This window comes from Falco rusticolus, chromosome 2 (genome assembly GCF_015220075.1).
Source record: "Falco rusticolus isolate bFalRus1 chromosome 2, bFalRus1.pri, whole genome shotgun sequence".
Classification (NCBI taxonomy): Eukaryota; Metazoa; Chordata; class Aves; order Falconiformes; family Falconidae; genus Falco; species Falco rusticolus.
This window is the reverse complement of record NC_051188.1, coordinates 109,058,360-109,082,254: the sequence shown is the minus strand read 5'-3', so window position 1 is coordinate 109,082,254 and position 23,895 is coordinate 109,058,360. Positions and strand designations below refer to the sequence as shown.

The window sequence follows — 23,895 nt, the reverse complement described above, 5'->3', positions numbered from 1 at the left end:
GTGCAAATTTTTATTCTCCACCTGGTTATATCAAACTGCAGTAGTACATAGGAAGGAATTGTGGGCCTTCTGGCCAACAAGTATTAAAAAGGCTGTTGAACAGCCAGTAGTACATTACACGAAATGAAGAAAAGAGTAATAGGGGTCCAAATCTGAGAAATGTTTACATACTTAGGTAAAACTAAAAGAAGGAGTTTTTGCATAAGAGAAAGAAATTAAGTTAATAGGTTGGGGGGCGGTGTCCACTTTATTGTGTGATTTGGAAAATCACTGATAGCTTGTTTGATTTCATTGTCTGTAACAAAAGCTTTTTGAAATTAATAAATAGTATGAAATTGCTGGTTCATATTAAAGTATTTTTTGTTGTCCTTGATTTGTCCTAGATCAGAGGAGGAAAGCTTATGATCACATACACAAGAAAGAACGATGCTGGCAAATACGTTTGTGTTGGAACGAATATGGTTGGGGAACGTGAAAGTGAAGTTGCAGAGCTCACTGTTTTAGGTAAGAACTCCTTTTAAGACTGTGTTAATAAAAATTTCCTACTTTTGTTGTTCCTAGTAAGCTTTTTATTAAGGATTATTCTCAGCGATTTCCTTTTCAGTGTTTATGTTGAAAATGCTTTTGCCATGGTTGTGTTCTAGCAAATGGGTGACAATTGATGGTTTTGCAGTCCACCTTGGACTGTTTCTGCTATCAGAAGACACTTTCTTACCTAGCTCTCGAACTGAAAATAATTCCAGTGTCCACTGACTGGATCAGTATTGTAAAATAATAGCAAAACAAAAATTAACATCAGTAAGAAGTAGAAGCTTAATTTTCCCTCTCACTGAAGAAAATCAGAATTATTTTAAATAATAATCCTTTCATTTATAGTTATGTGTGCTGCATACAACAAGTCTACTTATTCGGGCCATCCTAATGACAGTTCCTCTGAGCATCAAAAAATTAAAATTAATTTATGATAACTGAGCTTAGCTGAAAATGACACTTTTTGTTGCTAAAGCTGTAACTCCAAGTGCATTCTCAGAATTCCTTCAGCATGGGAGAGTTGCCTCATGATCACTGTAGATGCAGCTTTGGTAGTTTTTATTCAGATTGTGTCCCATGTTGCATTTAAAGTAGGGGATGCTTGAGGTAGCTTGATTGTTTCTGCAGAAGGAATAGATATTTTGTCATCACAGGATGAGAATATCGAAGCCGTGGTTCATACATCACAGTGCTGCTGCTGTAGTCCTCCTAGTCCTTTTACCTTTTTTTTTTTTTTTTTTAAATGCAAAAAAATCAGGTTTAAGACCTCTCCTCTTAGTCATTGACACTTTTAACTGTCTTCACTACTTTTTAGGGTTAGGACTTGGGCAAATGAAATAGAGTTTCAATTGAAGCAGGATTTTCTTTAATAAAGCAAGGTTGTAGGCTGTCATAAAGTTGTTAAAACTGAATATCAAGCAAGATAGTGTGTAACTTTTTGGAAGCTAAGAAACTTCCAAAAAAAATCTAGAGTGAAAATAAAGTTGTAGAGACATTGAGTAAAGTCCTTGCACTGGGCTCCTTGTTAACTGTACCAGTTAATTGCTCATCACTAGTCTACTAGTAACCAGGGAATGATGGTATGGACTGTTACATAATCCAAGCTGTAAATTACTACTCTTGCTGAACACCTGTAAGAGGGATGTGTTGCAGGGAGAGGTCTGTCTTTGCCTTTTTCTTCATCTTGTTTTCCCTTCAAACGTATTTCTGATTTTCAGCCTGGGAAGACAAGTGAGGTTTTCTTTTCAGATAGGACAGTAAAGCTTTGAGTGTCTTAGCAGTCTGTGTCTAGAAATCTTTAATACACCTTATTCTTTCAACTCAGCCTTAGATATGTGTGAAAAGGCATGAGAAACATGCTGACTTCGTATATTAAAAGCTTTCATTGTAAATGTTCTGTTTATGGGGTTTGGTTGTTTAGAAGTTGAACTTTTCCTTTTAGGTCTCTGCTTAAGATCAGAGGGAGGTTTGCACACCAGAAAGTGTAATATTAGAAAATTTCAAAGTGAATCTTGCAAAGCTTTCCTTGTATTTACTAAATAATCATGTGGCAAAGATAGATACTTAAATCAGTGTCCATTATCAGTATTCCTTTCTCCATTTATGCGTTGGAATAAGAGTGTTATGAATGAGCAGACAAAAGCTTTTACGCTATTACTTTTCCTTTAGCAAACTGATCTAAAGAACAATGTGCTCTTGCGGGTTTTGCTGTTGTGCGGCAATTCTGGCCTTACCAAATCAGTCATTTTTCTCTTGCATAATTAAGTTGGATATTCTTCCCCAAACTATTCTTACTCTGAAGTGTAATCTGGAACGTTCTTGCATTCATGTTGCGTTCTTAGTGCACCTACAAGAAAGGGGCTAGGGTTGGGGGTGTCTGTATTTCTATTTTTTAATTCACAGCTACATTCATGTGTGTAGGTCTCTGGTTTATTTCTCACTTTTATACGAACCCAGGTTAGAACTCACACTTAAAGATCAACTTGCTATTTCATATATCATTATTTGCATAGCGTTACAACACAAGCACAAGCATCCAGCTGGTCTGAACATCCTTGAGAATAAAGGAATCTTTTTTGTAGGGTTTTGTTCAGTTCACATTTCCATGTCAGTCCTTTTCGAACCATTCACTAAGGTTTTATAATACCGAATCTCTGTATCTTCATCTGCAAATTCAAAGTAATATTCGGAACCACCTTTTTCAAACACAGATGTGAGACAGTAAGAATATGGGATTGCCTGTCTGTCTTTCTGTCTGGTGTTTTTATATTCCTATGAGAAATTTGTGGTGTATTTTGGGGTATTCGCCCTTCCTGATTGTGCCAATGGCTTCAGACTTTTCCAGTTCTAGGGAGATTACATTTATATCTTTAATACATACAAGTCAAAACATGCAATTGCCTTCTCAACTGACTCAGAGCTTTCACAGGTTTATAGGCAAAAAGGTCATCTGCCTGAGGCAACGGAACCTGCCGAGCACTCTCCTGTTGAACCTTCCTTGTTCTTTTATGGACATTCTGTTGTCATCTTGTGCTCCCTTTCTAGATGGGGAATCCTTCCTGGAGTATCCCAGAAATTGTTAAAAATACTTTTCTTCCTTGTGCGTGTGCAGACCCCACTGCACTCCAGACTGGCATGGAACTATGAAACTATGAATAGCCCAGCACCATAAAGTTTTCAACCTTGTTAGAGGTAGAAAAATGTATTGAACCCTTTCCTGAAATTTCAGGCTAGTAGCTGGGTTGCCAGAAAAGCACACAGCCTGTACTGAGATCCCGTTTTGTTTCACAACACCTGAGAAAAATTATGCAGTAATCAATCTGACTCTGGTGAGCCAGGATGCGGGTCATCTATGCCCTACAAGATAAATTGGGGATAACTGCAATTTTTATGAACAAAAACAATAGAGAGGACATTGTGGGGTTTTTTTGGGTTGTTTTATTTTATGTGTGCTAGCAAAAGAAAATGCTGTCTTTCTAATGTAGCATCGGAAACGATTGCATTGAACGCTGGTTGCTCTGCTGACACCTGCAAGCAGCCTCACAGAGATGCTGTGCTGGGCCTCATTTAGCCTTCAGATTCAGAGGCACCGCTGCGTCAGAACCTCCCGTGAGATGATGTTTGGTTTGTGCCTTCTGTCTTTCAGCAGCAGTGCAGCAGATGTGTGATCATTTGTCTGGCTCCTTGCAGCAGGCCTGCTTCTATCTGAGGATCAAGGTGTATTTAGATTTTCTGTGCACGTTGTGTTTTCCTTTAGCTATATTAGCTGTGACGGTGATATTTCCTTTAGCTAGCTAGGGCGATGATAAAAGAAGTGAGGAAGTCTGTGCTTAGATCCTGAGCCCCTGTTGAAAGCATCTGCCTCCTGCGCTGAGGTTCACAGCACTGGCCATCTGCAGGACTATGGATCTTCTGCCTGGGGATGGGAGCAAGAGGCACCTCCGTCAGACTCGTCACCCTGCTCCCCTTGCTCCAGCAGCCACAGTTCAGGGAAAATCGCAGTTTGGACACAGAAGTGCTGGAATAATCCCTGTTTTTGTTTCCTTTCCTTTTAGAGAGACCGTCTTTTGTGAAGAGACCAAGTAATTTGGCTGTAACTGTGGATGATAGTGCGGAGTTTAAGTGTGAGGCCAGAGGGGACCCAGTCCCAACAGTAAGGTGGAGGAAGGATGATGGTGAATTGCCAAAAGCAAGGTGCAGTACATGGAGTTACCTTTTCTATGTCATCTAGCTTGGTGTCTGATGTAGCCATTCAACATTTGACACGTAGCATTTATTTTTCTTGAGTGGAGAAGGCCTGGCTTGATCTAATAAGACATTTCTAATTACTGTTGAGCTCTATTTGAAGTTATTTATATTGAAACTGAAGAACAGCTCGTTCTCAAGCTTTTGTTGTGACAACACATGACAAACACCACAAAAAATAACTTCCAGTCAGTAATATTTGACACAGATTAATGCTTCACCTGAAGAGTCTTTTTTAATTATTACACATTTTGGAGGATGTATAAGAAACGGTAAATTAGATTACCACATCAAAAAGTGTATACTGGAATTGCAGTTGATATAAATATAGTCTGGTAATGTAGAAAGCTGCCTTGGTTATACATGTTTTTGTTACTAAACTTCCAATTAACTTTTTTTTTTCCCTGTCATTGCTCTAATTCAGGCTAAAAAGTAAACCACCTTGTTAAAAAGAAATATATTCTGTGATTGATAGATAGATTAGGTATTTTCTTACTTTGAATTCCCAATTATAAGTTAAAAAACTTATTAGGGGATGGGACTGAAAGAAGAAACTCTGTAACAGTTGGCTCCAGCCATCCAAATCCAGCTTCCTGTTAATCTAGTCTACAGCTTTAATAAAAACTAGAGCATTTTTAAGAGAAAAAAAATTTTTCCCAAAAAGAGAAGCACATTGAATGCATTATACGAAGAAGAGAAAAAAAGGTGATGAATGCAGAGGAAATTGTAAAAGGCCACATTGTTCTTTATAAAAAATTATTTATCTTGACTCTCAAACAATTGTGATCTTCTTGAGAACAATATTTTCTTTTCAACCATGTTAAAAAAATCCTTCATTTTTTCATGGAAAAATTATAGGGAGAATAGTAAGTATTACTACATTTAAATGTTAAAAGCCATCTAACAATTAAAACATTCTGCATTAGAGCTTTATGATTGTATTATGCCAGTGAAATTCTACTGACGTCAGTAAAACTGTTTCACATTGCGAATGAAATCAGGATAAGGTTTTCAAATATTTAGATATATTTTGCTTTTAAAACTTTAATTTTACATTATCAATTTATAAGGATTTATACATATTTTTAAGGGAAATACAGGTATAAAAATATTTAAGGGCAAACCCATCGTAATTTTTATCCATTACAGAAATTTTACAAAGGTCTATTATTTCTATTCACTGTTTATTATTATGTATATTTAAAGATACGAAATCCGTGATGATCATACCTTGAAAATCCGGAAAGTTACCGCAGGAGACATGGGCTCATATACTTGTGTTGCAGAAAATATGGTTGGAAAAGCTGAAGCATCAGCAACTCTGACAGTTCAAGGTAAGAATGTTTCTTTGCATAGTACTCCAGTCTAGAATAAATTTTTTTTGGTGGAGTTGCTATACGCAGACAATTCTGTATATACACAACTATGAGAGTTGTGACTTATGCAGGAACTCTATGCTGTGTTGTGGAAAAAAAAAAAAAAAAAACAAGAGCAAAAATACAAGTTTGGTTTGAGTCATATTCTTAAGAAATTAAAGGACTTCACATGTATGATTTTTCGTAAGCAGTCTTTATGGTACTGGGATGGGGAACAGAGTATGTTTTCAACTTAAGTGTGATCCAAATCGTATCACTTAAAATCTTTGTGTCTGAAACCCTGACAGAAAGAAGAAAACCAGTATTACCAAGCTATATTGTTTTAACTCAAAAAAGAAAGAGTTATAAGTTCAAGTATCTGCCAAATTTTTTCAATTAAACACAGTAAAGAAGCAATGAATGATAAATTTGTTTGTGTATCTTTTAATACACTAACCCAGACCACTGGAATTCCTGTTCCTTTTTAATTATAAAAGCGTATTGTAGCACTACTGTTTCTTTGTAAGATAAAAAAATCAATGGAACTCAGTGTACTAATATGTATAAAAATCCTTCATTGCCTTTATATACACAATCCAGATGTTCACTATTCGGATAATCCCTCTCTTCCTTTCCTGGGCAGCAGACAGGCAGTGATGTCATCCCGATGCTTTTTTCTAAGCACTGATGGTCCTTCTGTCCTTTTCTCTGCTCAGTGGGAATTAGCCATTATGGAGTTCTGGGGAAGTATAGGCTTAAAAGTATTTTATTGGTAACAGGCCTCTATTTTGATGCATTTACTGTAACAGGAAAGGTTTTCTCCTTAACCTGCTCTCCTTTCTCCACCAGAAACATTTATTGTCCCTAACATCTGTAGCTGTTAGAAAATAGGAATTACTTTGTTGAAGCTCTCATAAACCCAAGAATTTTGAGATGTTCTGTTTTGTTGGTCACCATGATGTTTACATCAAACTGATACCTTATGTTTGCATAATAACCAGCACTTATGCTCAGTGTTTTAGAATAAAAGATTAACACATGAGCAGCAAGCACAGTTTATTCCAAAGAAAAAGACTGAATTATTTTTTAAATGGCATTTTGTTCTGACGATCACACCTTATATCAACTGTTACATCTTCTAAGATATTAGTATTAAGAAAATTTGCTTTATGCCTGGTTAAGCACTTATATTTCTGGAAATAAAATATTGGTAGCTCTAAACCTTTGTAGTCTATTCAAAATAATAAGCAAACACATTCTTGTAATCCCATTTAGGTAACGGTGCTACTTAGATGTAAAATTATTTTAACTGTGTAGCTATTAGAGATCTAGAATGAGATCTTTTGAACTTTGTAATGAAATGGTACTTTTAAGGAACATGATCATAACCTAAGTCTTGATTCAGCAAGATTCTTACGTTTTTTAAGCACTGGTATTATACAGTAGATATTTACATTGTAACAGCTTTGCTGTGTGGATATTGGTATGGGATAATTTGTTTCCCAGTGGGAATGGATTACCTCCTGAGCCCTTTGTCTGTACTAATGTCTTTGTAGAAAGGATTGATGTGAGAAACTGATGTGGAAGGTCAATTTGTAGCTGGTAATGTAGTAAATTATGATCAAAATCCATTTATTAGAGTATCCAGGAGACCTAGTTTTATGGGGGGGGGTGGGGCGGGGGGAAGACTCCCAAAAAACATCCTTTTCCCATTCAGGTTTTTTCTCATTTTTCCTTCTTTTTTTCCTCCTTATTCTCTCCATCCCTCCTCCTCTCCCCTCCTCTTCCCTTGTTTAAAACACTGTTCTTTTTCCCTAAAGGGTCAGCTTTTGGACTGAGCTCCATCTAGACAGGTAGATATGATCTTCTTGTTTCAGCACTAAGATGCCATTGATCTTACTGTTTGTGGACACACCGCTCTTTGAGAATTTATTTTTTTTTCCTTATGAGTGGTATTTTTTCCAAGTGATTCAGGCAGTGAAAATGACAAGTCTTTTCTGCACTTTTGGTGATTGTCATATGATCTATTGACTGTAAGGCTTAATAAATCTGTGTTCTGGTATGCCAGCTATAGTTATTTCAGTTACATATTTGTAAACAGAGGGCTATGTAGCAAGTCACAGCCTCAGAAGTTACAGCTGCCACTGTGCAGAGTTGTTAGATTCAGCAAAGGACAGAGAGGGTTTTTTGCTTCGTTTTTTGGGTTTGTCTGGGTTTTGGAAGATTTTTGTGGGAGTTTGCTTTGGGGTTTTTCCCCTTCAGTATCTCAGCAATAGGCTGTGGTGTTTTCATGCCAGGTCATGTGCCACCTAAAGACTATGAGGGTTGTTAGCGGTAAGCCCAGAAGATGTGTGTCCGTGTTAGGAAAGGAGCAGTCGTCGTCTGTCCAGTGTAGGCACGGTGGAACCGCCGCACCGAATGGATCATGGCACACAGCAGCGAGGGCTGTTGGTCACCCTCCCGTTCTTTGGGACACTGCTCGGGCCTCAGTGTCGCTAAACTGCTGACAAGAGGACATACCCTCTCGTCATTTTTCGGGTCTCTAGCACTGTGATTGACCCGTGTATGCTCTGCACTGTACAGGGCTATCTAGCGTTTTACAAGGTGGAGCATGCAACACCGGGGCTAATAGAGATGCCTAGGTGTCAGGCATGCGTCGATGCAATGCAGCGGGTAGCTAACCTGGTGCCGGAGCAGAGAGCTCCCCTGGCTCTGGTGGCATTATTGCCTCCAGGTCAGCTCTGAGCCTGCTTGACGTAGCGTGGTGCATGCCCTGCAGTGCTCCCTGCCTCTGCCCTAGGCGAGTGGGCCCAGGCGGCAACCGTGGGCTAGAACTGTCACCTCAGATAGTTCAACTATATATAATAGGATGCGAAGCGTAGAAAATACAAAAGAGAGGAAGAAGTAGCAATTCCATTTTAATGTTCTTCCTGCTTATGGCAACCAGCATCACAGATTCTGGTTATTGGCATTAATATTCCTTTATACAGACTTTTAACTTTGGGGAATATGAGTGCGTCCTACATGAAATACAGATGCTGTATTTTTATTGTGATTTCAGTCATATCCTTAAACCAAATTTGGAGTTCTGTATTGATACAGAAGTTTGAACCCTTCAGTTAATCTTAATATTGCAGCTTAAAAGCATTTCCACCCTTGAAACTGTTCATCAAGTTATCTTATTTTCTCCTTGGAAAACTAAATAGTTAAGAAAATGCAATCCTGCTGTTTGCACTTCCCTAAAGTTACAGTATCTCAGTCCAGTTTTCATTCTGCAGTGATGTGTAGTGCATTTGTAAGGCATCCAGAGATGTTGCTAAATATATGTGGAAGCATTTCATTCAGGAGATGATTAATTACTCAATAAATACCTCAGTCAATACAAAGTGCCAGGAAGCAGCTCAGAGCACAATACATTATATTTTACCTATACATTATGTTTTACCAAGTAGCTCATGTGCTCCAGAAAAGGGAAACAATGGCCAAAAATGCATCTCTGGAACCAGTGGATTTCTCTCTTGCTCTAGCACTAAACAAATTGGATATATTTATTGTGTATGTATTTTATATATAGATGGAAAATGCTTTTCATGTTTTCACGGAGATATATATTATGTTATTTACTTGGTTTTATGTCTTGAAGCAGGACTGTAGAAATTATAGTAGTATGTATTTCATTATTATGTATAGAATTGAAGCCCACATTCTTAAGACACACAAAATTACCAAAAAATGCATGCCTCAGAACTTCAGTTCTAAAAGAAAACTAGTTTTACTATTAATGCAACTAGAAGTAGGGCTTCTTCAAGAATCTGCAAATTTCACATTTAATCATAGAAGTGCTTTAAAGAAAATCTAACAACCAAAGGTTTTACATATTTTCTCCTACTTCCATTTGCTTCGCTCCCATTTGTAGTGTTTGATTAGGCTTTTTTTAACATCTAATTTTGTAAGTTTATAATTTATGCTGAAACAAGCTTTATTCTCTGATACATGCAGAAATTATGGTTCCAGTGGAAGTCCTACTAATGCAGTTGACCAAGAACCACTATAGCAATGACAATGTAGTTGCTGCTCAGCAGGAGTTAACAGAGAAACAGGTCATGTAGGTCAGTTGACTTAAGGACTTCACAAGAAAAATACCAACACTGAAGCTGTTGGTGGTTGGTAGTGAACAACAATCCTCAAACTTTGAATCAACTCTTCTTCCTTGAGCAGTGGCTCTGGAGGACCTCACAATACTTGTTACAGTGCGCTGCCTAATATGCACCTAGACATGCAGCAACAGTGACTGAACTGTAAAATATAAATTTTGCCATTCAAAGGCACTAAACACATTCAGTGTTATCAGTTTGGCAGAACAAAAGAAGAATTCCTATGGAAATTACACTGGCCAATTCATATATTACAGTGGTGATCTTTGATATCAAGGCTTTTTAGTTTACGATGTCAGTAATATTAGGATTAACAGAGTGTGTCTGCAAGGTGGATAGTGAGCAGAACTTTTGATAAGTGACTTCTGGCTGTGATTTTGCTGTGCTCATCAACTGGCAAGGAATTTTAATCTGAAAAGGTGGCACATGCTTCAGGTCTGGAATTTCCTCCTCCTTTCACTCCTTCTTCGTACAAAGTAGCTTCAAGGCAAGCTGTAAAAGACATCTATTTGATAAGGATTCTAGGTAGGGCTGAGAATACCACCTGGAATGAAAAGGAATAGAATTTGCTCTTTTTATCTGTCAAATACCATATAAATGTTTCCACTGTGTCAGGCTGCTGGTACACATTATAAGTTGCCTGTAAATGTAGTTGCTTTATAGGCATCTGAGCTACTATATTAAAATAACAAAGACAAAATTCAGATTTTTATGGGATTGGAAAAATGCTATTGAGGTATACAATGGTTATTATGTGTTGCAGGAAGCACCTCACAGTGTCATGGGTGAATTTAACCATTTGAATTTTGAAACTAGGATTTCGTTTTAAATCTGAACTTGTCTTTATGTCAGTGTTTCTCCTGAAAGAACTAATTTTAGGCCATATTGTGTCTTCAGTCTCCATGAAAAAGGAAGGAAGAACAGTGATTGTCCTGTGTACTTCAGGATTCTTTTAATTAATAAACTTTTGGCAGGATGAATGAGGGAAACCCTCTCTTATGAGTTGTATAGCTTAGAGATACAGCCCTTTCCCCCTTAATGACTGCTGTAAACTACGACAGGACTTCAGATTTCTATCAAGGATCTGAGGAGTTTGACTGCCACCTATTTCTGGTGAAAGAATATAAATCTTAAAAGTTCATCAGAAGGAACCGAGGAAACTATCTGAAGAAAAGATTAGTGCCCTGAAGGTGCTTGTTCCACTGATGCAGTTGATGAACACTAAGATTCCTGAAACATTTCTAAAATACAGGTAAAAGGAGGAATCAGTAAATTATAGTTGTCTCAAATCCATGTAACATGTTTTAATAAATAACTGCTTCTGTGGCTTTAGAGTTTTTTAACGAAGTTTAATTTTTTTGCATAGTCTCACAACAGTGACAGCAATTGCTTACAGGGATATAAAACTTCAGAAACTTTTGAGATTCCTTCCTGCAATTTAGTACTTTGAATTCAGGACATGAGACAGGCATTTCTGAGCAAGTAGAACAGAAGGAGTCAAAATAATTTGGAGAAACATTACTACAGAATTTAAATTAAGTTGAAGCTAGAGGCTTTCTCCTGCTTAAAGGGTTCTATTTACTGTAAAATTCTTAAAAATCCTACCTTTTAATCACTTGCTGCAGAGAATTGAAGTAGATTTGTGTAGCATACTTCAGCACTCAATTAAAAAGTAGCAAAGAAAATCTGAAGACTGCTTTCTAGTGCCTGCAATTTCCTAAATCCCATGGCTCAGGAAAAATCAGGGGGTTTTTTATCAGACTTCACTGTTGCAGACTTTGTTTTGTGACTGCTGTTCTAAAGATAACATTTCAGTAATTCTGTCTTTGGAATAGACACAGTAGAATTTTACTACAAGTTGTTGAGTTTGCAAATTTTTGGGTTTATGTATAAAATTCAACAGTGCAAGGAATACTTTTCATTGGTTGTTCATTAAACAGTACTTCTACTATATGTTCATTCTGAAATAAACTTAGGCTTTATTAAATTATGCTAAACATCCATAAAAAGGTAAAACATACTTTATTTTTGCCTTGTTTATAGCCAGAAAGTAATTTTCATAAGGACTATACAGTGATTATAGTGCACTCTCTTATTTTTGTTAGTTTATATGCATCATTAAAATCAGTCATCTCTGAATTGGTTCTTGACCAAAAAAAATGCTGACTTACAATAACAGTGCATTCAACCATTATTTTGATAAGCTGTTTTGAATACCATTTGTTACTATGAATTCGGTTTTATTTGAACACAAAAAAAAATTATTCTTAGGTGTTGAGGTGTTCAATAACACTCAAGAACTGGTAAAAAAGTATATAACAGTCTTTATACATGAACTAGATCACCTAGTAAGCTCATTATCAGAATCTTCCAGTGCAAGAAAAAAATGGCACCTTCAGGTTAAACTGCTAAATATCATGTATGCTCACATCTTTATTTTTTTCCTGCAGGAGGTATCTGCATGCTCATCTTGTGCCTATGACCACACATTAATTCCCAAAGTTTAAAGTGATTTTTTTTCCCCCATTTAAGTATGGAATAGGATGAGAGGATTAAGAAACAAAAAAACCAAAGCGGGACATAAGGTTGCTTGTCTTGTTCTCGTAAGTGTCCTGTGTGCTCTCTGAACACAGCATTGAGTGGGATTCTGTTCTCTTTGCATCTTCCAGGGGAATAATGAGACCCCACTTAGGATTTGCATCTCCCCAAATTAAACAGCCCCTCTGTCTTTTGACACAGTTATGGTAGCACATTGACACCTGGGTCTCGGTACAGAGGAAGAAGTCACCCGAGAGTTACTCTGTGGTGTGGTCTTCCACCACTGATGGCCTTTTCTGTACCTATTCCTTCAGAGGTCTTGGGTGCTCAGATCTTGCTAGATACTTTTTTTCCTTGAAGAGTGTAACTAACTTAACTGAAGACTAAACCTCAAAACGTATTTGCTAATATCCCTAAACCATCGTAGCTGCAGCAACACTTTTGTCTCAGACTACATGCAATTTTTGATAGCATTATCATATTTTGGCAGAGGTGAACCACTGCTTCACTGTATGAAAATCAGGCCAAGTGTCCCAGAATTATTTTACTTTATTTTGGTTTTGCACATTGTGTTTGTTCCCTTAAGCAACTTGTTCCCTCTTTTACCTCCATCACAGTAAAATTTCCAGTACCTGATGGATAGTTCTCTCTTCTATAGAACTCTTATATGCTGTATTTTTTGCTCCCCATAATTAAATTTTGTTATTATGTCAAGGTTACCTTCCTCTTAATGTTAGTAAAAAGTAAGTTCAGGTATTAGTGTCCCAGATGTGGACTTGGGTTGTCTCTATGTGGGGGGTGTGGTGTCACTATAAAAAGTCTAAATTTCTTTTCAAATAGTATCTGTTTCAGTTGGTAGTATTCCTTACTAGGTATTGCATGCCAAAAATAAGATTTTTTTAGTGATCAACAATTACTGCACTGTAGGGATTTATTGTCCTTCCTTTTTTAGTGTGTTTGGTACCCATTGATCATGGAGCTTTGGCCACTGTTCACAAATAGCTTTAACTTACTCTAAGAATGTTGCTATGGGTTTCAAGTACTTCTTTCCAAGAAGAAAACTGTGCTATCATAAACAGCTGGAAAACAAATCCCACTCCTTTTCCTTTTCAGCTCTACTATCTTTTACTGCAAGTCAAAAAAATGCAGTAAGAAGCTCCTAAGAATTCTTCAAATCCCATCCAGCTATCATAATCTTTTTGTATTTCTGCACAGCTTATTTAAAATCTATCAGTCCTTTTTCACTCTTTTAAAAGGCTTTAGTATAAATATTTGTAGCCGCGACTACTTAGATTGCAGCACTGCCCCAAATTAACTCAGTTCTTTTTAAACACAAGGGGAGACAACTCTTCTCTGAAAAGAGAAGCCTGGGAAATGGGACTCCGTAGTCTTAACTGCATTAGTGTAGCTTTTAAATAGATGGAATTACACTTGTCATAAGTGTGTCCTCTAAATGGTATTTGGTTTATAGTATGGTTTAGGAAGACCCAGAGCAAGGAAGCAGGAGTGGAGACCGAGAGAGGAACTTATGGAAGACCTTAAATCCCTCCCTCTGTCTTCTAACCCCTGCATTTCAGGTTTCTCTTGTCCCCTCAAGGCAACAACTACAGGATTTATAAACATTTTAAACTGCATGCTACATGTATTAACCTGAGAAGTGCTACCTTTTAAAACCACACTGCAAAGTCTATTTCCACAGGTTTTATTTTTATTGTAGAAATCTTCATTGACTCCTGCAGAAGGAGAGGTTATGAACTTCCTTATTTTGTAGCTAGTATCAGCAAAATCAGTTGCAAATCAAAAAAATCTCAGGGGTATATATTGCACGCTGTTCTCTGCTCACAAATTTTTGCAGTAGGTTCCTCTCCTACATGCATATACAAACACACACACGCTTGTGTAGCCTTTTTCATCTTGACTTTTAAAAAACACTTATAAGGCAAGATTCATTAGCCTGCTGTGAAGCAGACATTAAGAAAATATAGTTCCACAACTGAGACACAGCTCAGATAGAGCCAGATTTTACTGCCCAAGCCCATCAATTAGAGTTGAGGAGGGAAACACCTCTCAGCCTAAATTAAATCTCAAAATGGCTAGAAATCCATAAGGAATCAATGCCATTTGATAGCTCTTGAAAACAGAATAGTACCCAAGGCAGAGGTGCAGTTAATGCACAGGCCTTGTGCCATTGATCCGCAGAGGGTGGCGTTTGAGCAGCCAAAGAGAGCAGAGAAGCTTAGTGACATTTTAATGCCGATAATGAAATCAACAAACTGTTGAAACAAATTGCTTATTGCTCCTGCCACAGAGCTGCGAACAGATACCTTCCTGCTTGCTGCAGGAGGGACAATCGTTGGGTTTGAGTCTATGGCACTTTAAGGTGGTCTCAGATTTGTTCTGCAGTTGATGATATTGAACTGCCACGCTGCATGTGTTGTGACGTACAAGTTTAGATACATGTTCTAAAGCCATATCCTCGCCTGTGTCTTTCCCTGGTATGTGTACCAGCTCTAAATGCATTTAGATTTTCAAGGCTTTATTTCTACCGTCAGCACCTAGGAGTCATACCTGCTTTTTTTCATCATCAGACCACTTTCTCCTAGAAAGTGTGAGCTCTCCTGAGTATTCACAGGCACCTGCCTTTTTCCTCTGGGTATCAGGTTGAGAGGCAGAAGCTAAATCCTACCTGCCAGGCGTGCACTGAATGAGAGGATGTATTCTACCCTGCACGGTCAGAGCAAGCATCATGGTGATGTGGGTACCAGGTTTCCAGACTGCAGCTGTCTCGCGGCTGCTGGCTCAGTGCAGCGGGGTAAGTGCACGGTGAGAAGTGCAGCTGGCAACTCTGGTACCCGAAGAGCAGCACTTCTGTGTAAGACACCGACTCTAGCCAGCCTTTTTCTAAGTTACTGTGCGGCATGTGACACCTCTTCACTATTCAGACAGGAGAGGGGATGTGGGTCAATTATAAAAAAAAAAAAACCAAAAAAAAAACCCAACTATAAAAAATGCAAACTTGTGGGGAAGTATGTTGAGGAGCCACAGCAGCTAATTGATACTGAGATTTCCCCATTATTAACTTTTCTGGGCATCAACCTGACAACATCGTTAGAGTTTTCTAGGCTTCCACTACTTCTAAAGGTGATCTTACGATCAGAACTATTTTTCCTAGTAGTCAGTCAACTTGCTTGCTTGCTTCATTTCATTCTTCTACTTCCAATACCATTATAGAAAGCAATTAATCTGTTTCTTTTCCATTCAGTTAGATTTCTATCTTCTTGCCTTTGGTAATTTTGAAGTTACTGTAGTCACTTGTTCCTTTAAGCTTAAGAAGTGCTTATCTGACACACGAGCAGCAATCCAAAACAGAATTTTTCCAGTCATCATAAATGTAATAAACCACAATCGTTCCCTTGCTGGGCGTTTGGAATTACAAGTCATCACTTTTGATTTGAAACATCAACAATCTCATGGAAACATTTTGCCTCAACTCTCTGGCTGTGATGTGCTTGGCACCAGACTGTTAGACCTTTCCTCAGAAGTTTGTACTGTACTGAGTCACACTTCGTGCTCTGGGACTACATACTGTGAAAGCACTCGTGGTGAGTAAGGGTGTCCCGGTCTGGTCTTACATGAATGTGAACTGTAGCAGAAAATCTGGGAAAATATGAATTACTCATATTTATATCTAGACCTCAGGAAGTGACAGCTGAAAACAGGGAGACCAATGAGGGATGAAAAGTGATATACCCCAATATAAAGTGATATACCCACCGTAATGTACCTGGTGTTCCCATATTTTTTCAGGTTGAAGCCAGAAGACAGGTGAATGGCAGCGTTTATGGTTTTTTCAGAACAAGAGAGTTTGGTCTTTGTTTATTTCTCTGTACAAAGTGGTATTTTCCACAAATGACTGCAGAGAAATGTGGATATCAAGGATATTGGGTGTTTCAGATTGCTTTGATAAGAGCAAATAGGCTACAAATCACTAGATAGGAAATGAAACAAGGCACATTGTCTTAAACTATCTCCCTTAATAATAGTTTTTGCAAAACACCAACATAAATATCTGATAGTCATGTTGCAGAAAGTCATTCAATAGTTCTTGTTCAGACACTTGAGGGTAAGAAGTAGTTAATTAGATTTCAGAGTTTAGCAGGCTTAGCAATGAAACATTTATGAACGAAAGAGGTTGGCAGCTTTTTAGTTGAGGTTTTTTTTGGAAGTAGGAAAGAAATTAGAAAATGCAATTGTTCAGAAGTTTTTGTTGTTTCTTTGTGGTTTTGGGGTTGGTTTTTTTTTTTTTTTAAGGAGTGAGCAGTACAGTTTGACCAGTTTGCTAAACATACTCAGACTTTCACTTTTCCTCTGCACGTAGCTCTGCTACCCAGATTTTCTGTACCCACTCATTGCAGACAGAGGTTATAAACAGTGGGTTTCTCACCTGCTCATTTCATACCGAGATAATCAACAGCTGAGTGTCAGCCATTCTGGAGAACTGCAATGCTCCATGGCACCTGATGTAGCTATCTCTGCACTATCTCTGTTGCTAGCTCTTGAGTTTCTCCTCTCGCTGTCTAGCCTCTACCTGGCCATCCACATCAGAAATGCCTACTGCCGAGCTCCGATGTCTCTTCCAGCACATAGGCTCGTACACTCATCCCATCTCCTACCGGTTTGTTTCTACAGGCACATTCAACCTCTGATAGTTATCCCTTGAACTGGGATTAATATATGACAAAATTATTTGAAAGCAGCCTAAATTTCATTGTGACTGCCATTTCCTGGTTAGTCATATGGCCAAGGGTTCATACAGAAGCTGAAGTGTGTATATGAGCTTCATTGTTGTTTGTAATTATTGGCCTGAAGATTGGGATAGTTTCATTTCTCTGGTGTAGAACTACTTTCCTGCTGCCTTTATAATAGCCTCTGTGGCTGTCAAGCAGCCCTTGAAGACGTGAAGATTTTTATTTAAGTAACTAAAAATGAAACACATTGAGGTTAAATTGAAAGTGTTCAGCTTATGTCAGCTGAATAACAAGGTATCTTCTGAGCACCTGGAAGGTATTAATAAATACTAATCAAACAGTAATTAATGAGCATTTAATATGCAGAACAAGGTACTGTTTAGTAATTAAGTACCACCTGGCATCTCAGGATCTCAAAAGCACCTTGTTAGTATAAATCAATGAAAACAACTTTACTCTATAATTTTACTTTTTTTGAAATAGATAATTACTACCACAGCTTTCAAGAACGGGGTACTTGAGGTTTATAGCTTGTCCAGCATCAGACTAAGAAATAGGCATAACCCTGTAATAGTAAATTCTAAATATGAGGAAATCAGTGAGTTACAGAGAAACACTAATCAACATTGGTGTTCATTTTTGTGAGAAGAATTACAAAACGTGTTACTTAGAGATGTAGTGTTACAGTATGTTAAGGTCTCATACATACCTGTGAGGAGGGCTGAGAGAACAGTGCTTGCACAGCTTGGAGGAGAGGTGGCTTCGGTGGGGGATGTGACAGCCACCGCCAGTACCTACAGGAAGGTTGTTGGTAGGGTGGAGCCGGGCTCGTCACAGTGGTGCATGTTGGGAGGACAAGAGTCAACAGATTTAAAGTTGAAACAAGGGAGATCAAGGCTGGATATGAGGAGAAGTTTCTTCACTGGGTGGCCAGTCAGGCAGCAGAGCAGGCTGCCCAGAGAGGCTGTGCATTATCAGTCCTTGCAAATTGTCAAGGCACAACTGGATCAAGCCCAGTGCAACCTGGTTTGACCCCATAGTTGACCCTGCTTGAGCAGGAGGTTGGACTAGAGACTTCCAAGGTTGCTTCCAGCCTGGTTATCCTATGAACCTACAATACCACATCTGTCAAATACAATAGTTGCTCTGTTAACAGCGACTATACTAGTCTGTAGTTTAAGTCCTAAAACTGCAAATTCTTAATCCTGCGAGTGGATTTAATGATACCAGTAGTCCCAGTGAGGTTGATAGTATTGCTTGCAAGAATAAGGCATTAAAAGATCATGTCACTAGTCTGGAAACCACTTTTGTTTTGTTTTTTGTTCAGAGACTGGACATGTCTTCCCTGAAAACCTCACATGTCCAGGAAATTATTTGAAAGGCAAAAATATTATTCCTTTGGTATTTGTGGTTTTATATGCTAACTTCCTGTCTTTACAAACAGGTTATTCCCCCAGTTGCCATGTGGAAAACCATAATTAACACAGGGAAAATTAATTTACTTTGTAATTGAAGGTGCTGTCAAATAAAAAGTGCTGTAATAGAGGAAAAACTATTTACTTCTTAGTTTTAGTAACCTTAGATATCAATAGGTTGTAAATCAAACTAAGTGCTCTTTGTTGTAGTTGTTGCTATTATTGTTCTTTTAAACCACATGATGTTCCTCTGACAGAACTGTTCAATTTTTTTCTGGGAAATTTCATCCTTTGTCCTTGCCACAGACTTGCAGGCAATGTGATGCCCTGTATCTACAGGGACTTTTTTCTCTTCTACCAGTATCCCCTCTGTTTTTACAAGTGAGCAAAGAAATACATTTACTTGACAGGGGTTTTTTTGACCTACAATAACAAAACCGTCTGATAAAAAGAAGAGTGGAAATTCAGCACTTACAACTTAATTTCGTTTGTAGAAGTGTTATTGAGCAACCAAGACAGATTTCTATGTTTTAGAAACTTTAAAGTGAGCTTTCAGTAGAGGGCTTAGGCAGCTTCGCATTGCTACCAAAAAGGATGAAATTTTCCCTTTTTGGCACTACTCAAGTAATGAAAAATTGTTAATTCAGAGTTACTTCCTGCGTGCAAGAATTGCATCCTATTAAGTTTGTTATCGAGCTCTTTCACATAGAATATGAGTTGTGTTTTATGGAGAAGCATTTCTAATTCCAGGGCAGGTCAGACTGTAATTGCAAGTTTAGCAGAGAGCTTTTCAGTTAAAAAGGAGTGGTTACTGGGTAATATATTTAGACACGATCAGGAGTAACTGGGAGCTGAGTCTTGGGGATGAGCATATTTCTCAGGAATTCTTGCATGTCACTTCTTGGCCACTCTTCTTACAAATCATAGACTTGCAGATAATCTGAGCAGAATAATGCCTACTGATTTTCTCTTTGAGAAATACCAAGCCTACACACTTAAAGAAGGCTAATGTACATCCAGAATATTTCCTTAAAATTGAAACTCAAAATCTTTGAAAAAAGGTATATTTCAACTTCCTGCATTTGGGATTATTTCTAAAAAAAAAAAAAAGAAAAAATGTCTCTAATAACATAAACCCCTAAATTCTCTGTACCATCTGATTTTGTCACGTTCAGTTGCAGCTTCTTGGATTCGACGTGATCCAAATTCCAATGTTATATCTGATTCTCTTTGAACAGTAAGGCAGTATTCCTCATGCCTAACGAATGTTGGCAGACTGGCTATTATTAGTTTCCTCCACGTGTTTTATCAGAGAATGGTGTACTGCAGGTGCTTACCTGCTTGATATGGAAGTTTACCCTGGTGAACAATAATTGTTTTACTTTCAACATAAATAGATAAGACCGAAGTGTTGAAGGGCTTGGTGTTTGTAACATGCATTAAAAAAAAAAAAAACCTACATATTTTTGGACTTTCAGTGCAATTATCTTATACCAACTACCCTTTTTTTGGTTGACTTTTTTTGTCAGGATCTGTATATATTTTTGAAAAGCGTGATTTTTGCATTTTGTTTTCAATCTGCTCTTCCAGTCAGCAACATGAGGTTGGAATGCTTTCTAACATGCCTTTCTCTTGTAAGTGAAAGTAGCCTGCCAGGTCTGTGCCGTTTTGAAATTTATGAAAATTTTCGACTATGATTGAAAATAAAATTGTGTAATTTACCACTGACAAATTTCTGTTGAAAAATCTAATATTTTGGAATAAATCTCTTCTTTTGAATATTTCAGTGAAATTGAGGTTTGGGGTGGGAGGAAAGAAAAGAGTTAAGAACCTTTCCAAATTAATTTTATTTGTGGTTTAGTTTGCATTTACTGTTTAGTAACAAGTATTATGACCTTGATACAGTGATCTTACACTAAAGAGATTGGTGTGGGGGATAAATGCCTCAGCATCTAATTCATTTTTTAATAAACTTCCTTTGTAACAGTTATTTGCCTCAGAAAAATATTTTTCCATTTGTAGATGTTTGGATGCCTTAGACAGGGTGTCAATGTCACTGTTCCATTTCAGCAATGTTGCAGGTGGATATTTACTGGAAATTTCAAGTTATTTTTATCATGAAGGCTCTTGGTGCAGATAAATAATGATAATATGAAAAAAAAAAAAAATTACTCAAGGTTCCACAACAGTTCATTGGAAGGGCTTGAAGTAGAACTCGGGTTGCCTGACCATTATTTCGTTCTGTTACATTTTCCTCTACAGACTGCTTTCAGCACGTCATAGAGAATTCTGCTTAAAAATCAAATTAAAAAAAAAGTGATCCAACATTTTAAACCTATTTTTCAAGTATCAGAATGTACGTGTACTTTCTAAGGTCCTTACCAAGGGTCCATTTTATTTCTTTTTTTTTTTTTAATTTTACTTTATTCTTTGCTTTGTTTCATGTCTATTCAATTTTATTTATTCCATGTTTTCTTTTTGTTTTGTTTTTGTTTTAGTTGTGTCTGGTAAGTTGAAATTTTATTGGCCATCTTCTAGTCATCGTATCACTGTGACGGGAACTTCTCCTCCCCTTCCCATCCATCCCCTTCCATGTCCTTCAACCAGTCAGCTCCCATCTTTTACTTGTTATTGACAAGACACATCGCACAGAATAAATTCTGCATGAAGTATGGGTAACTTAATGGCAAGGAGAAAGGTAATGGGTTGCTAACTTTCTGTCTTTTTACATGATGTAACGAGTCATATCCTATTGTCTTCCTTCTTCAGTGACTGTGTAAGTTGAACTTCAAAGTGTTCTATTGAAAAAATCATTTTTGTTTTAAAGGTCTTAAAAATAGAAGTTGTTCTTTCCTTAAGTGGATTATTATTTCAGCATCTTTTACAGTGTATTCAGCACATACCACACATATGTGACCCAAGATGTGAAAGCAAACTGAAGTAAAAAAAAAAAAAAGACAGTGAAAACACTTCCAGTATAGTGGACACCGAATGGAATTTAATAAAGTTTCACTTAACCCTGTTCTAATTCTTCTGACATTGAAGATAATAGAGTTTGTATTATTTACCTCAATGGCAATAGATTTAGAATAATACACATAGGCATAATACGCATATATATTTATAATAATATACATACAAAATACATGTTCAGAATAATATCTAGAGAAACATCTGCCTATTTAAATTTTACAAATTCTACCATGGTTACCTGAAAGACTGAATTTCCCCTCGTTTTTTTGTATTCCTGAACAGTCATCTTCAGGTACTAGAACCGCAAGCATTCAGCTATTTCTTCGGTGCTCAGAACCATTTTAATCTCGTTATAGCTGTACCCATTCTCACCTTCAACAAAATCTGAAACCTTATAAATCCTGTGCACTAGCACAGAATTTCGAAACCCTCAATTCCATTTTGTGTGGCATTGTGTCACAGACTAGTACAGAATCAGCCAAGCCCTAAATACAACTATATGCTAAATTTATTCTTGTTATTGGAATTCAACAGCATAACAAAGGCGCTTCACCCTCATCTCCATCTTCCCCACCATACCTTACAGTCCTGTGGCACACCCCAACAGTTTTTTACCTTCCATTCTAAATTATACATGCTGTCACGTCAAAGTCTTCCCACATCTTCCAAGATACTGATTGAATGTTTTAGAGCTAATTGTTTTGAAGTCTGCTAATTACTGTAGGTGAATCTCACCGATACTTTGCGTAGTTTCTTGTCAAAGGAAATTCTAGGAAAGGTAGCATTTGCATCGAAATGTGAACAATAATATTTTGTACTTTAAAAATCCCTCCCAAAGCAGGAGGGTCATGGGAAGAATATAATATGAACTCAATAGAGAACAGAGCCACAAGGCATGAGGAACAGGCAATTGAAAGTATTGGCCCACAGGAACACTGAAAGCAATTTTTTTTTTTTTTTGGCTTTTGAGTGTTACTGAATTTGTTTTAGGTAAAGCCACAATTACTTGATGTTTATAAAACACATTGAGTGAAATCTTTAAATTCTATGAATCACACTTTTTAAAGGAAAAGCTTGTGAATAGAGAAATGTTTGAAAGGAAGAAAAAAACCAAACATTTGTCTTGAAATTTAAATCAGATGCAAAACATCCCCTTTATTCTCAACCCAAAGAAGAGGGAGAACATAATTAGTTTTGGACAGATGATCAGAAGGAATTGGAAATGAATAAGTAAATGGACTTTCATTTAATGCACTTTTTTTCAAGAAGTAAGGGTTAACAGCCTATAAAACAAGCTGGCTTTCCCCCCCCCCCCCCCCCCGTTCTAGCCCCATCAAGGTATCCAATGCTGTCATATATGCTGATATTTTTTAAAAAGTAACTGACATGATTTTTTGACATTTTCTTTACTACTGGATGAAGGGGTTGTTGAAGCCTGTATAAATCAAACAGTTTGGACAATGCTGGCAGTTGTTATAATGTTAGGCTGAGCAGATGTTTCAAATTTACCTTCATTTGCATATATATTTTGTTTGAACATGCCCTTGCCTGTGTAAATGAGGAAGACATTTAGCTCTGCTGTTCCATTAAATTAATTCCTCTTCAGTAATTGAACTGAAGATTTTAAATGGTTATAATTTGTTCAGTAATATATCTGGGGCTTCTGACTTTAAATTTTTTTGAGATCCTGACTACATCAGAAGTCTCTTATATAAGCAATTAAGGGCTTTTTTCTCTCTTCAGCTTTCATAAATCAAAGATGATGACTTTTGTGCATGTAAGCCTGAATTCATAGTTACTTGACAGTGTTTATTGCAGCCCTTGGCAAAGTGTGGCCTGTGGGCCAGTTGTCCCTCATAGTTCTCCAGTCTGGCTTGTAGGTGGATTCCTTCTTTACAAACAGAATTATGACAGATTTGTCTGTATTGGTGACTGTTGCTCCGCAAGTTGTCTCGCTAAGTTGGTGAGACTTACCCCCTTGTATAAGTGATCAGTAATAAAAGCACGTGATGCACAGTCAGAGTTGTTGTAATTGGGAGGTCCAGCAACAGAACAGATGTTCTGAGGGATGCTGAAGCTGTGGCTGTTAGAGGCTGATGTGTCTTTGTGCTGCCACTCCTTGTTAAAGAAACTGAACTATTCTGGTTTACACCGTTTAAAATCAGTAGGCAAACTGTGCTTTCAGATAGGCTGATAATAGTGTAATTTAATTTTTTCCTGGTGCTTTCCTTTCAGAGCCTCCACAGTTTGTTGTAAAGCCTCGAGATCAGGTAGCTGCACTGGGGAGAACGGTGACTTTCCAGTGTGAAGCGACGGGAAACCCTCAGCCAGCCATCTTTTGGCGGAGAGAGGGAAGTCAGGTAAAACAGCCTTTGTATCCCTTCTTCCTGGCACTTCCTCAAAGAAATGATATCACAAGAGAAAAACACTTTAATTA

The 23,895-nt window shown here is 37.5% G+C and overlaps 1 protein-coding gene across 6 annotated transcripts in view; it reads left to right on the top strand.

Annotated features, from left to right (window-relative positions):
• Nucleotides 1-23,895, top strand: part of ROBO1 (roundabout guidance receptor 1) — a 320,661-nt gene that overhangs the window by 233,276 nt on the left and 63,490 nt on the right. For all 6 annotated transcript variants that reach the window (XM_037377901.1, XM_037377906.1, XM_037377904.1 and 3 more), the window contains exons 4-8: nucleotides 384-504; nucleotides 4,086-4,224; nucleotides 5,482-5,609; nucleotides 20,984-20,992; nucleotides 23,694-23,818. In XM_037377901.1, coding sequence (XP_037233798.1) covers nucleotides 384-504; nucleotides 4,086-4,224; nucleotides 5,482-5,609; nucleotides 20,984-20,992; nucleotides 23,694-23,818 — 522 coding nt within the window. The remainder of the gene's footprint in view (nucleotides 1-383; nucleotides 505-4,085; nucleotides 4,225-5,481; nucleotides 5,610-20,983; nucleotides 20,993-23,693; nucleotides 23,819-23,895) is intronic.